Source organism: Anabrus simplex, chromosome 2, assembly GCF_040414725.1.
Source record: "Anabrus simplex isolate iqAnaSimp1 chromosome 2, ASM4041472v1, whole genome shotgun sequence".
Taxonomy (NCBI): domain Eukaryota; kingdom Metazoa; phylum Arthropoda; class Insecta; order Orthoptera; family Tettigoniidae; genus Anabrus; species Anabrus simplex.
The window spans coordinates 467,837,424-467,853,421 of record NC_090266.1 but is presented as its reverse complement, the minus strand read 5'-3'; the positions used below and the strand labels follow the sequence as shown (position 1 = coordinate 467,853,421).

Here is a 15,998-nt window from a genome sequence, read left to right as displayed (position 1 = left end):
TAGCGGTTGTTTATAAGCTGGTTAATCAGGGAAAGGGCTGGGTACAGATCCTGTTTTTAATTTTCGCGTTTTGCTGGTCACTTTGAAATCGTCATTTACGAAATGTAGACTGCAAACCACGGAATAATCAGAAGGAATCCATTTACTTCCCTTGCTGTTTCCTTCCCTGGATATAATACTTAACCACTTTCGACGCAATTGTGTACTTGAAGGTATATCATGGAATGAAATATCACGGCATTCTGGTTTCCCTTTCTTTGATTTGCAGAAAGGCACGCAGCAGTACACCATTTTCACTGAAAACAAGTACAGTCTATCCTATTTCCCGCTATTTCATTCCGACAGGTCTGGAGCCGGTTAGTGCTGCCACCTGCTGTGGGTATTTGTAAACGGAGTGTTTCATTTAAAAGTGCCATGTTAAAATGTTGTAATGAGCAGGCAGTATAAGCAGCCATCGGATGCAGATCGAGCAGGCAGTGATCAAGAAGAAAGAAAGAAAGCAGTTGCGTAAGCGGTTGTCATGACAACCGGTTAAGCTCAAATTTGAATAACTTGAAGGAGGTTGTGTTCAGTCGTTATAAGGATTATTATCAGATTATAATAAGTGCCAGAGTTGCGATCATGTGTGAATTTATTTTGTGATTCTCTTAGTATGTTTTCTTTAAAGACTTGGAGTTTGCGAACTTGCTTGTTTCTCGATACCACGTACAATTCTGTCAAGCAAATAGTTCAGGGCTGATCTGTCTTGTTAGAATGTCTAGGAAGGATTTGAGTGTGACTGTGGAATTAGATGTTCATACAGTGGGTGTTGATAAATAAGGATGCTACTTACAGTAGTAATTTATTTTACCTGTGACGTTTGGTTAATTTTGATTTTCATCCGTTATAGGTTAAATGTCAAGGGGTCTGGTTATGTCCCAAAGGAGATGTTACATTGCGCATTTGCACATTGGAATGCACAGCTAGAACGTCAAAGAAACCTCCTGTGTTTCCGATTCCTTATAATGAAAAGTTCGTGTTCCAGAAGGTAGGCTATTAAGGCTGTATAGAACTTAAACAATGTTTGCCGCTCTACTGTAGCGAAATTTTGCAATTAGGTTACGATTAAGTAATTGCTTGCTAAGCTACGTAAATACGTAATTAGGTTTTTTTTTTTTTGTGCTACTCTTGTAGGTTCTTTTTAGGATGATATGAAAACAAGCTAATCCTGTATCTGTGTAGCAGCAAGAGTTTGGGGGAAAGCAAGCACTCCCTTAGTAACTAAGTATTTTATTAGAATACAGTTCGTCATGTCACGTTAGTTGTGGAGTGATTTGCTTTTATAACAACATTTATCCATGAGGCATGTTTGTTGTATTTAATTTTCCTCAGTATCAAATAATTTAGTGGTGCATTTTATATGAGGAAGGGTCAAGTGTTCAGCGAGTAGACAATAAGGGAACTAGTGTAGTCATTTAAGTTATAGAAATGATCAAGAATTATACTCCTTACATTTAATAGCCATGGACATCATTACTGTGATTAATTTAATTTCCAGTAATCGGGAGATAGTGGGTTCGAGCCCCACTGTCGGCAGCCCTGAAGATGGTTTTCCGTGGTTTCCCATTTTCACACCAGACAAGTGCCGGGGCTGTACCTTAATTAAGGCCACGGCCGCTTCCTTCCACTTCCTAGGCCTTTCCTCTCCCATCGTCGCCATAAGACATATCTGTGTCGGTGCGACGTAAAACAAAATAGCAAAAAAAACCACATTAATTTCGTCCATCCAAATAATTTTAGCACTCTGACTTTATTTTCAGTCAGTCATGGTTTCGATTTTAATAATACTTTACATAGCACTTTACGAGCATAGATGTAGGTTTAGGAAGGAGAAAACAATGCAAAAATGATGTAAAACGATAACTTAAAGAGCAGAAGAGATATCCTTACTTTATGCTTGCCAGTGGCAATCCACCCACCTCTAAAAGTATTCTTTTACAGAAAAATTCAAACTGAGACCATGTCAGACTGGGAAATCTAACTGTTTTCTGTGTTCATATGAGCTGAATATCAGTTTGCTGTTGGCTGTGATAGAGCTTACCCACAGCTGCCACATTCTGTGAAAATAATGAAACCGCAAATTTTGAAAGTGACTTGTCATGGCATGTGCCGGTTGTAACTGCAGTATCTGGTACATTAATATATTAAGTGTGCAGTAAGCGAAATTAACCAATTTTTTAGTTAGTCACTGGTTAATTAAGTGGCAGGAAGGGATTCAGTTAGGTGAAAATGTCTATACTGACGACTTGGTCTTAATGGCACATTGTCCTGAAAGCCTGCAGTCTAATATCTTGGAACTTGAAAATAGGTGCAGTGAGTATGATATGACAATTAGCATTTCCAAGACTAAATTGATGTCAGGAGGTAAGAAATCCAAGAGAACTGAATATCAGATTGGGAATACAAAGCTGGAACAGGTAGATCATTTCAAGTACTTAGGATGTGTGTTCTACCAGGATGGTAATGTAGTAAGTGAGAATGAATCAAGGGTCAGTAAAGCTAATGCAATTAGCTTGCAGTTGCGATCAATAGTATTCTGTAAAAAGGAAGTCTGCTCCCAGACAAAACTATCTTTACATCTGTCTGTTTTCAGACTGATTTTGCTTTACGTTAGTGAAAGCTGGGTGGACCCAGGATATCTTATTCATAAGTTAGAAGTAGGCTAACAGACATGAAAGTAGCAAGAATTATTGCTGATACAAACATGTGGCAATAATGGCAGGAGGGTACTTGGAATTAGGAGATAAAGGTTAAGTTAGGAATGAATGCAAGGGATGAAGCTATACGGATAAACAGGCTTCGTTAGTGTGGTCATGTCAGGTGAATGGAGGATGATAGGTTAACTAGGAGAATGATGGACTCTTATGGAGAGTAAGAGAAGTAGGAGACCAAGATGACGATGGTTAGACTCGGTTTCTAATGATATAAAGATAAGAGGTATAGAACTAAACGAGGCCACAGAACTTGTTAAAAGTGGAGGATTGTGGCAGCAGTAAGTAAATTCAGAGTCTTGCAGATTGAATGCTCAAAGGCATATCACCTTTTAAATCGTTCTGACCCTTGCTACCCAGCATAGACTACAGCCGCTTTAACCTGGAGAACAGACGCTGCTTTATAGATTTAGGTGGCATTTCCTTCATCCTGCGGACCATCACTCCAGCTAAAGGGACTAATCTTCCCGAAGCTGTTGGTCTCTTTAGAAGGTTGAGTTGTTCACTGCCGCTAGACTCTGTGTTGAGTCGCCGGTTGTACGGTCTACTCCATTACTGTAGCAGGTTACCCTGGCCAGACATATGCTTAACTTTTGCTTTATTTCATTTTTGTTGCTTATTTATTGAGGATTGTTTCCGGAACTGGGACTTTGAATAATGGTTTGATGTCTTCATGCTTCAAGACTTCGTTTCTGTTGGTAGGTCAAGTAAATACTCCAGGTGAATACAATTACCTGCTAACTGAAACATGAAACCTTCAGCAGTTTTACACAGCTAAACAATGATGGAATAAATGACACAACTGTATTCGATAAGGAGATAGATTGGAGTGACTCAGGCTAGAAGTTTGATCGACACAAGAGGAAGATGCATCTGTCAGCTACTACGCTTTTGGCTTGCCTACTTGTCATAAAGACAGTCAAAGTGCAGGAGATAAATGAAGGAAATAATGTTTCCTACAGCATTAGCAATACACATATTTAGATTTATTGGATTATATTGATATTAATATAAATAGATATTAGCACATTTGGTTCTCTTTGAGTTCAGATCTTCCTCTCTGCCTTCCTTCCCTTTCATGTGGGCTGCAAATTTTCTGTACATAAATCAAGTACTGCATTGGTTTAATATTAAAAGAAGTAGCTACAGATCTACAAAACCTTTGAAACTTTGCCGGGATGATCTCCTTACCAACACTGTGGAATTAGCTGTTGTAGGCTACCAGCCTTGAACCGAACTATCACTTACCATGTTCATGATTGTGTATGTATATACCCTATATATATATATATATATATTTGTTATATTGGAAGCAAAACCTTTTCAGTTTTGACTTAGTTTACCTAAAACTGTTTGTTTTTCAGTCTGTCAAAACTAATTCCGGATAAAATAAAATTTAGAAAATACCTGAAAAAGAAAACTTTTTGCTACAGATTATGCCTGAAGAAGACACAATTTAATTAAATAAAAGGATATGTTTCGTTCTTGAAAGAGCATAATCAGATTCTATCAAATCACACTTTCAATTATTATTAAAATGTTAAAATCCTGTGTACATTCTTCTAGTAATTGTTGAAATATTATCTTATTGAAGTACCTACTCCTCATTAGTAAGTTACAACATTTCAACACAGGATTTTAATATAATTATAAAACATAATATTAATAATGATTAAAAGTGTTTTTTGATAGAATCGGATGATCTTTAAAGAAGGAAGCATCATTCATTTAATTAAATTGTATCTTTTTCTGGTATAATCTGTTGTTAAATGTTTTCTTTGTCAGGTATTTTATTCAAATTATTTTTGACAGGCTGAAGAACCTAACAGTTATAGACGGATCATATTTCAGTCGACCCCTCAGGGTTGTAAGATTTTGTGGCACGTAGGTGGACAGCCTCTCCCTGTCACTGGCTTGAGATGATGTACTAGTTTTCTGGATCTCTGCTGCCCTCTGCAGTTCCACATCTATTTTACATTTGATCTCTTCATTCTGGTGTAGAAACCAAGTGAAAATGAAATCCTACAACCTGATTTCCAGTCTTTGACCGGGTCAGGGATGTAATGAATGAATCATATATAGGCTATTAGTACGATGGAGTTGCCACTCCCAAAGTGATTCATTAATGACTGATAGATGCTATGAAATGAGAATGGAGAGTGTTTCTGGAATGAAAGATGACAGGGGAAAACCGGAGTACCCGGAGAAAAACCTGTCCTGACTCCGCTTTGTCCAGCACAAATCTCACATGGAGTGACCAGGATTTGAACCACGGTATCCAGTGTTGAGAGGCCGACGTACTGCCGTCTGAGCTATGGGGACTCCTTAGAAACCAAGTATCGGGTTAATATTCAAGAAGTATGGAGATACAAAGCATTTAAAAAGTTGTCATTATGAACTCCATGGGCCGGCCCCATGGTGTAAAGGTACCATGCATGCTTTTTACCCAGAGGCCCTGGGTTTGATTCCTGCCTAGGTCAGGGATTTTTACCTGGATTTGAGGGCTGGTTCGAGGTCCACTAAGCCTACTTGATTACAGCTGATCAGCTATCTGACGGTCAGATAACAGCCCGGGTCTAGAAAGCAAAGAATGATGGCCGAGAGATTAAATATATTGTAATGTGTTGGCAGGGTAGGTAAAATAAGCACAGAAATTGGTAGTGTTCTACTTCTAAAATTTATTAACAAATGTCTTATTCTACACATTAACACAAAAGGTTTACTGAAAACACACACTCGTAGAACAGGACACACATTTATACGGTAAGGCCCCCCCCCCCGCTCTCTCTTTCATTCTCTCTACTGTTCATTCACATTAATACAAATAAACTACAGTCACTAGTATTACAGTCTTATTCACCCACTCAGCTACTTCGTTGCCATTGTCATGGTTTACAGTTTACAGCCCATACACGCCAGACTCGCAGTTCGGGATGGTATCTGCTGTCTGCACACACTGGTGGAACTCCGTTCACAGCCCCATGCTGAATTCTGATGTTCTCTTCGGCAACTGGTCCAAAAGACACACCCATGACAACAGGCATACAGAAAAAGTCCACAGTTCGACAGACAGACACACCACAGACTGCCCCACTCAACTCAGGCTGTTGCTCACATCCGACTACTAACTGGCAACCCAACTATCACGATGGCTCACTGACTGAGCTTGTACTGACTCCATCCATAGCCCTCCGCTCCCCTTCGCTGACTGAGCTCCTTGCTAATTCACGGAGTCCACTCACTGAACTGAATTTCCCCCCCCCCCCCAGGTGCCCGTGCCTTATGTACATCTGGGCCAGTCATTCCAGAACAGTCTGGAGGATGGATGTATCAAGAAACCTTGCAAGGCGGAAAGCTCCAAGTTATAATACCAATATAATGGTCCGTTATTGGACATTATGCCCAATAACGGACCATTATATTGGTATTATAAATTTACTCATTCAGGACAAATGTTTAAGGTTCCCTATGTGAATCAACATCTACATCAAGCTCCAAGTTGTCTCATAATATTCATAGTCCTTACGCTCTGCTGCCATGGACGGAAGAGATAGGGGATCAGCCTAGCACTAAGCCCGACTATGAGTGGTGTGGCTTGAAGAGGTGGACAGGCCCAATGGTGACGTCACCTGCTGGCCCTGCCCAATACCGGCGGTTGAAATGGCAGGTGTAGAAGCTGCCCATGCTCCTCTGCTCCCCCCCCCCTCCTCCCAAGATATGATATGGCGCTGGGCCATTTGATTGGACTGCCACCACCTTCCCATGGGGGATCCGCTGGGTCCAGTCGATGGTCTCCTCGTTTCCGTTGATGACGATCCACAGGTCCTTGCGTGGCAGCCAAAACTACAGTGGCTTTCAGTTCATCCACACCCCCAGGGCCTGAGCGCCTTCGTAGTCCTCCGGTATGTTGCACGGGGCTGGCTCACGTGTCTCAGATTTCTTCCAAAATGCCAAATTCTATGTTAGTAGCGGCATATAGCTTCGTACCGGGACAAAGGGTCCTGGTCGGGTGGCTTCTTCATTCGTTAGTTGTTAGTTCGGGCTCTATTGGTGCTCCTTCTCTTAGAGGGGAGTCCCTCCATCAGTGTCATTGCCATTGCTGCCTCCATCTCCTGGGATGTCGTCGGAGCCCCCTCGTCATTTTGCTTCACACCGAGCATCCTCCCTAGATGGATCTCAGTGCCGCGGAGGATACTGTAGCTGTCAACCGCCTCGTGCTTGGTATCATAACTGGAATGGCCCGTCCACAGTCTCGTCGTCTACTTGCTCGGTCTCGGTGTCGAACACCTGTGGCGTTCTATTGGCCCGCTGAGTCCTCTCCTGCTGCTGGACTCTTTAGACAGCTCTCGGTTGGTGGACACTGCTGCGCCCATTGAATTCTTCCACAGCCTCCTTGTAGGTCGAACATGACTGGGGGCTGCGTCATGCTTCCAACTTCTGTCTACATAGTCTGGCGATTGGGTTCTCGGCTCTCTTCTCTGAGGTCTATTTGGTCTCGAACTGGGTCCGGCATGTTCGCCAGGAAGTGCTCCTGTGGTCCCGTTGGATTTCTACCATCACGACGCCAGAACCGCTGTCACTACTAGTAGGCTTCCTTTGTGTCTTCGCAGCTGTCGTACTCTCACACAGGGCACTTGCTTCCTCCGCTGGGCCTCGGAACTCCGGACTCCACAACCGCTAGCATTACTGTGGACCGCTTCTTATCTGGCATGACGCTGCACTTCGACTCTGTTTTGAGAGAGTGTACTTAGTTTACTGACTTAAACTGTCCGCATTTCAGTTCGCTTAAATCAGACTTAAGTTCACACTTACATTCCTCCTGACTCAATACCAGTTCACTACTGAGTCTGTCGTGGCTGGGTTTAAGTTGACTCTTACTTTCATTCTTGAATTCGACTAGACTAGACTACTATGAAATTCCTCTAAATTCATTCGCAAATTCTTCTAGAGTATGCTCATATTCGTCCAGCTTATTTAGAGGATTCATAAACCGATCAGAATTCATCTTCTACTCATGGAAATTTCTACCAACTATGAAATACGCTACCACATTCTTGATTCTGATGCCAGTTGTAATGTAATAGATTATCTCACTAGTTCATCCCTCTTCTGATGCCAGTTGTAACATATTGGTGGAGTAGATAAAATAAGCACAGAAACTGGTGGCATTCTACTTCTAAATTAACTAATTGTTTATTCTACACATTAACAGGTTAACTGAGAACATACTTGCACTCATAGAATAGGACACATTTACACAGTTTGTGCTCTCTCTCTCTTATTCTCTGTACTGTTCATTCACACTAATATACACAGTTTACGGTGACTAGTAGTACAGTCTCATTCTGTCAGTCAGCTACTTCGTTGTTGCTGTACCGAGCGAGTTGGCCGTGTGGGTAGGGGCACGCAGGTGTGAACTTGCATTTGTGAGATAGTGGGTTCAAACCTTATGGTTGGCAGCCCTGAAGATGGTTTTTTCTGTGGTTTCCCATTTTCACACCACTGACTTAATTAAGACTATAGTTGCTTCCTTCCCACTCCTAGCCCTTTCCTATTACATTGTTGCCATAAGACCTGTCTGTCGAAAGCAACTTGTTAAAAAAAAAAAAACACCCACGACAACAGGCATGCAGAAAGAGTCCACAGACTGCCCCACTCAACTGAGACTGTCACACTCGGCCACTAATTGGCAACCCAAGAGAGGGCAGGCCAGCCTAGCACCTAAGCCCGACCATGAGTGGTGTGGCTTGATGGGGTGGACTTGGCCCAATGGTGACGTTGCGCGCTGGCCCCGCCCAACGCCAACGGTTGAAATGGTGTAGAGGCTGCCCTCGTTCCAATATATATATTGTACTGTTCGTGTGTGATAAATCCAGGAAATTGGACTAAGCTGTAGATGTACTTTGTGTGTGCCCAACCCTTGTCCCATTTCTCTATGGAGTCAGATATGAAGCGAGATGAATCTTCGTAGCAAGTTTTTACAACCAGATGTGCCTCCTGACATCAACCTCAACATTGGACTTAATGAGATGAATGATTGATATAGGATATTAGAAAGGGAGAAGGTGAAGCCCAGTGGCAGCACATAGCCTTCTTCTGTTGAATAGCACCAAGGGGTCTGCTCAAGGCTTAACGTCCCCATGCGCTGGACACATCATCATTAATATATGCCTTCACTCCATGGGAACATTGTGGAGAGGTTTAGAACTGAATTCAGGCTATTGACATGCAATCTAGTGTTTAGAAATTGTGTACCACCACCTCTTACCCTACCGGCCAACATTCTGTTCGTGAAAGTTTTTTTCTACCAACATTTCCTGCAACATTTTCTGTACCACTGGCATCAATAGCCAATGCCATTGGCTGAAATTTATACAATATGGTGTCATTCCTAAAATAAATAAAAAAATGTTATAACTGTTAGGTTCTTCGGTCTGCTGAAACTTTGAATACATAAATTTATAAACTATCTGCAAAAGAAAATATGTAGTAACAGAATTATACTAAAAATTTATTTTGCCAGACTGAGGAACCTAACAGTAAACTGAGTCGACACTGAAAAAGAGATGGATTGAGATATTTAACACTAGAACTGCCAGAGCGGTCAAAATGACTGCCACACATTTTCCAAACTCGATTTTGACTACAGTTTTTATTGTAGGATATTGAGCTGCAGTGACTTTTCCTGATTAGTGGTCAAGAAAATCCATATTAAATATAATTAATTTTGCATCAATGGATGAGGCGTTAGTAACGGGTAAACCTACTACCGCCGGAGCGGTCATTTTGACCGCTGTATTAATTATTGTAATACCGCTCGTTGAGATATAATCATCTGCTCATAATTATCCTATCAACAATGGTAATGTTAAAAAAATAAATATTTAACTGGGATATATTACGAATTGTATGAACATTATTTTCGCTGCATCTCCGATAGTGTTGTCTTTCGTCAGCTTGTCACAGTACAGTAAACATGCCTCGTAAACCATCAGTTGCTGAGTCTATCGCATGACATTTCTGAAGATATGTCTGCTGTAGAATGTGGTCCAGATATAAAAGACCTAAAAAGTGAAAATGCATACGAAGATTACTACCAATCAAATGAAAACTGGGAAAGGGGACTCCACAGAAGTCCCAGTCTCACTTATGGCTGTGACGGTATGGAAGCTGCTGAATAATGATGTTCGGAGACCAGCTAGTGCGTCTGGGTATTATGAAAGTGCTATTTAACCGGCCAGTATTGCTACAATAGCACTTTCTGGTCCAATGAGTAAAACAATGGCAAACTATTTCACTCCTCATCATGCCTTCCCTTCTTCAGATCACGGTGAAAACCGGATTTTTCACATCGAAGGTAAGTTGATATGAGTATTATTATAACTATCAGCATAACAATATCGGTGAAATTCCTTGATTTGTACCGTATTCAAATTATAATGTTGCCTCACATAGGTTGAGTACTCACGAGTTTTCAATTATTATATTACAGCCATAGAAACAGTAACCCATAAAGCATGGTATCATAGGTGATGCGACGACCAAGGTGAAAGCCTCCCATGGCCAGATAATGCGTCATTATGTACTGATGGCTTCACGGAGTGGATCGTAGCAGACTTTAGGAAGTCTACACTTGGTAGAATTGCTCACCATACCCCCTCGAAAGAAAATCCAGGACTTTCAAAACGGCATGTTTGTGACGACAGTGTAACTAGTGCCTGGCGTCTTTTTATTGATAAATCAAGATTAAAACTCGTAAAGCAGTGTACAGAAACAGAGGCAAAACGATAATAATGAGGAACTCTGCTTACCGAGAACGAAAATAATAATTTCAATAGCGGTCATTTTGACCGCATCGGCGGTTCAAGGTATATAATATATTCCGGCGGTTCTAGTGTTAAAAAAAAATCTTAGAAGTCAACACAGATGTTATTACCAATGTCATTTTCTTTTCCCTGGCCGAGTATCACTCAGGGTTGGCTCTTCTGATCTTTTGAGATTATTCTATTCATTTCTGTATCTGGGCAACAGGGATGCCTTGAGGTGGTTTCAGCTTTTTGCCACCATGTTGCTTTTGGGCATCCTTGGCCTCTTCTTAGTTCTGCGACTGCAAGAGCTTTTTGTACAGGATGATCATTACGCCGCTTGGCATGCTTGTACCAGCATAGTTGTCTCTTCTCCTGTTTCTCACCAATAGCAGTGATTCTGAAACACCCTTGCACCTGCTCTTCATGCACTCGGCCGTTTCGAGTAATACTCCCAGACCACTGCAGCATTCCCATCTCTGTGGTGTGCATTTGCTGACCGTGCTCCTTCTGCCTTGCCGAGTAGTTGGAACCATACATGATAATAATAATAATTATGTTATTTGCTTTACGTACCACTAACTACTTTTACGGTCTTCGGAGACGCTGAGGTGCCGGAATTTAGTACTGCGGGAGTTCATTTACGTGCCAGTAAATCTACCGAGACGAGGCTGACGTATTTGAGCACCTTCAAATGCCAGTGGACTGAGCCAGGATCGAACCCGCCAAATTGGGGTCAGAAGGCCAGTGTCTCAACCGTCTGCGCCACTCAGCCCGGCGAACCATACATGAGGCCAGGTCTGACAATCATGAACTTTCTGTATAAGCTTTGTGGGCATCCTGCTGTCGCACAAGACATCTTTAGAACCATGGCATTACCATCTGTAGTGCAATAAAACTCCTAAACCAATGGTGATAAATTAATATTTACACATGCACCTAGAGAAAGTCTTGCCATCTATGAGAAAGTCTTGCCATCTATGCTTCGCTTTGCTCAGCATGTATGATGAAAATGTGATAAATTAACCCACATGCCTAAACAAAGTCTAACACCTTATGCCTTGCTTCGCTTGGCATTTATGCTGTAAAGAAACCAATGGTAAAGAATTATCTACATCTCGCAGCCTGTGCACACATTTCCTCACTTGCTAGCAGTTTCTATGGACTAAGTAAATCCCTGGCAACAAACGAGCATCATACACTGGTACGTGTGGGCCAGTGAAGGCTGATGTGCACTTCATTAAGTTTTACCTTTTAGTGATTGTGAAGAAAGTTCAGTATTATCCCTCAGATCATGATATTTAACTTAGCATGTGAAATCTTATACATTTTACCTCATATGATATGTAGAAGAGATGGAAGTTTCGTTGCCACTGCCGAGGACCAGCTACCCTGTCATAGGAAGTAACTTTATTTTGTAGTAAAATATTATGTAACTCGAGACATTTTCGAATATAGGCCAGTGAAGGAACACTGCTATTGTCTGAATAATTCAACATAGCATCATTCTCATAATTCAATACAGATACTTACCTATATTCATGTAATGGCTAACTACAGCACAGTAAAATTTCCTGAATCTCATTGCTGGGCATATGATCTCGCAGAGGATACTAGAGACCTGTGTGCCACTTTGCGGCAGCAACCGTCCCCAAACTCTCTTTGAAATGTCATTCAATGTTCATTAATTCAAATTTTGTTCACTGTTGAACATAGAATGTGCTGCAGTGCTGTGTCATATGATCTACCCTCTCTTCCGGAATTTACCTACTTAGGTGTAGCATTGTCCCAGCAAGTGACATACCCGCTAGCAAGCCACATAGCTGCTAACAACATGAGAGCATCGTCCTCCGTGCTTCTGCACGGTTTGGTTGGGTGGGGGGGTACTGAACATCTGCTGTGTTTGTGTGGTACTGATTTGTTTGAGTACCAATAATTGGCTGTTCAGTACTGGTGGTTTAGCTGTAAGCTTGTATTTGGGAGATAACAGGTTCAAATCCCACTGTTGGAAGTTCTGAAGTTGGTCAGATGTATCTTACTTAAAGGTACAGTCGCAATCCTCATTCTCCCCGTCCCATCCCAGCATCGCTGAAAACCTACATGTGTTTGTGTGGCAGTAAACCACAACACTTAATCTATATCTCTGTTCGGAATGACTAAAGAGTTATTAGATTAACCCAATGGACTCTCATTTAAATACCCCTGCGTGTCACACTGACTCAGATTTAAATCCCAGTGGAGAAGCTGTTTATGCAGCACAATGGAAAATATATTGTTAAAAGAAAACTATACAAGATATTAATGTGAAATTTTGTCATAAGGTGAACAAATACATGTATTCACCTAAAATGATATTTTTGTGTGATAGATTAGTTGTGGAGGCCTGACATGAAGGTTTTGCTCATCATCACTCTCTGAGTCACTGGTGATATATACATTTCCTCACTCATTCACGCTATTTACACTCAACAATTCCTCACACAAATTATCGTCTTCTAATTCATGAAGATCTTCACTTACACTATATTTGGAATCACTATCTAAAACACTGTTAATTAACTTCACTAATTCTTCGTATTCAGAAACAAGCGTGCTGCTAGTTGCCGTATTGACTACTAGCTTGAAAGGAATTTGAAATATTTCTGAGTCACTCTACACACGTGGTGTGAAGGTCAAACAAGGGCAAATTTCGACATACCCTCGCGTCAACCTTCTCGTATGCGAAAATCTTAACGCAAGAGCCATCTGTTACAAACTGAGTGGACTATACAAATACACTGACTTAGCAAATGTCATGGGATAGTCACTTAATAGCTTGTGGGACCTCCTCTGGCCTTGCGAACAGCAGTGAGACGCCGTTGAAGTGAGTCGACAAGTCCCTGGTAGTCCACTGGACGCAGCTGACACCAAATCGTTTGCAGAGCGGCCGCCAATGCTGATGTGTTCGTGGGTGCAGGATCCATGGCACAGAGCCTGCGTTCCAGGACATCCCAGATATGCTCGATAGGGTTCATATCGGGACTCCTGGGTGGCCATGGCAGTCGTTGGACCTCCGCTGCATGTTCCTGGAACCATTCCCAGGTGACGTGGGAGCGATGTGGCGGTGCGTTATCATCTTGAAACACCGCAGAACCGTCAGGGTGCTGGAAGGCCAAAAATGGGTGGAGATGGTCTCCGAGCAACTCAACATACCGTGTACCACTCAGTCTCTTCCAGAACAACTAGGGGGCCCATTCCATACCAGGAAAATGCACCCCAGACCATAACAGAGACACTAGTGCCCTGGACCATACCTTCGATGCAGGCGGGATCCATCGCTTCATGTGGTCTGCCGCATACACGGTGCCTCCCATCGGCATGGTGCAGTTGAAATCGTGATTCGTCCAACCCTATCACGTTACGCCATTATTCCAGTGTCCATCCCTGGTGACTGGCGACAAATGTGCGTCGTTGTGCCTGATGACGTTGGGTTAACAGTGGCACCCGTGTACGGCGCCGGCTCCCATACCCCATAGAACCCACGTTACTACGGATTGTCCACTGGGAGACGTGTCTAGCATGGCCTGTGTTGAATTGAGCCGTGATTTGTTGCACGGTTGCCCGTCTGTCACTATTGACAATCCGTCTCAGATGTCGCCGCTCATGGTCATTGAGGTTGGCTGGACGGCCGGTCGTTCGTCTGTTGTGGACGGTGACATCCGCATTCAACCATTCACGATACACCCTGGACACGGTTGATCGTGTGAAGCCGAATTTCCGCACCACTTCCGAAATCGCACTTCCCATCCATCGGGCACCGACCACCATACCCTGTTCAAACGATGTCAGACCACGACGATGTTCCATGTTACACCTGTCACATGCACAGCCACTGCTCACAAGGTCTCCTATACAACTGCTGCTGGCACAGGGGGCGTTTGGTGCGCAGACAACACACCTGCGCATCAGTGCTCCGCTATCCCATGACATTTGCTCAGTCATTGTATATCTGGGCATTGGCAATGCACGGACCCAAGTCATCATCCGAGTTGTAGGCCATTTGCATGCAAGCGGGCATACCTCGTCATCAGAGTTCATTGGGTTAACCAGAACTGTTACAAGAGAAGAAATGGCAGTACACCTACACTTCTTTTCACTGGCAGGACAGGGCCATTTCCATTACGCTAACTTTGTTACATCAGCTCCATGCAAACTTTTGTGATGTAATTTTTGTTTGTAGCTATTTGTTGATTGTGTTTGGACAAGATATAAAAAGAATGGCTTATGGTCGAATACACTTACAATTATGTACTCAGATAAGTAAAAATTGAAATAACAATTTAGAGTAGAAATATACTCCAAAATTTTGACACCAGTCTGACTAGTGTAGTTGGCACAGGCGATATGAGCAAGGAACTGCAGTTTAGCGATGTAAACAGTAAAGAGCATGGACACCTTTACACTGTGAGTGCCCAGCATTTAACAAGATGCTTCATTAACAGGAGACTAATCAAATTTCAAAATCCAAATCGCAGTTTTGCGCGAAGCGTTTTGCTGAAACCTTTCCAGAAGTCTTACGTGGTAAATACAGATTAGCAAGAGAATAGGAAAAAGTGTAAAGACTATCAGGAACGTACAACCACTTAGATTTGCTCAACACTTGTATATTACAAATACCAATAAAAATATGGTTACATAGGCAAGTTTTATTGTATAAGTTGATTTTTACAGAGTAGACAACGAGAATTAATTGAAACCAAGAAACTAGAAATTTCAACACCATAAAAAGGGACAAATTCATAACAGTATAGATTCCGTCTGGAAGAGAAGGGAATAATCACAAAATTTAATATGCAGGACAAATATAAAATTTAGATCCTGCAAATCATGACTAGATTGCAATATGACTAACACTATTTTAAGTAAAAAATAGCACTATATTTAGAAGGATGTATAAAACACGAAGGTCACTGTGTAATAAGAAAACCCCCAGGGTCATCTAGAAAGAGAATAAGGAGCAATAGGAGAGAAAAAAAAAAATCAAAGGGCTGGCGAGGGGAGGGGTGAGGAAGATTTTCAGCCTGCATAAAAGTTTCCAGAAAGTAGTTAAGCCACGCACACCATTAGGCACATACACTGTTCCATAGCCAAGAAAATCACTGATATTAACTCTTCAAGCATCTGTACATGAAGTAAGTCTAGTGGCAATAACAGTTTAAAAATTATAAATCAAGTTCAGAATGAACATATTCTTAGATAATTTTAGTTGCCACACAAAATGTAATAGGCCTACTGCGAATCCAGCCTGAAGGGCATGATGGAAGAGATTAATAGTTCCTTATTTAGGAGTTGAAAGCACAATATGATAAATTTTTTTGCTCACTCAGCCAGCTGTTGAAAGTTCAGATGTGATGTTGTAGTTAAAATCAGATATCGCATACGGGCCAGCCGTAATGCGAGTGCG

The 15,998-nt window shown here is 42.0% G+C and overlaps 1 protein-coding gene across 6 annotated transcripts in view; it reads left to right on the top strand.

Annotated features, from left to right (window-relative positions):
• Window positions 1-527: 527 nt before the first annotated feature.
• The window catches only part of LOC136862890 (spermatogenesis associated 6-like protein), a 220,983-nt gene continuing 205,512 nt past the window's right edge, over window positions 528-15,998 (top strand). For all 6 annotated transcript variants that reach the window (XM_067139169.2, XM_067139171.2, XM_067139166.2 and 3 more), the window contains exons 1-2: window positions 528-801; window positions 890-1,027. In XM_067139169.2, the coding sequence (XP_066995270.2) occupies window positions 754-801; window positions 890-1,027 (186 nt within the window). In that variant the 5' untranslated portion in view covers window positions 528-753. The remainder of the gene's footprint in view (window positions 802-889; window positions 1,028-15,998) is intronic.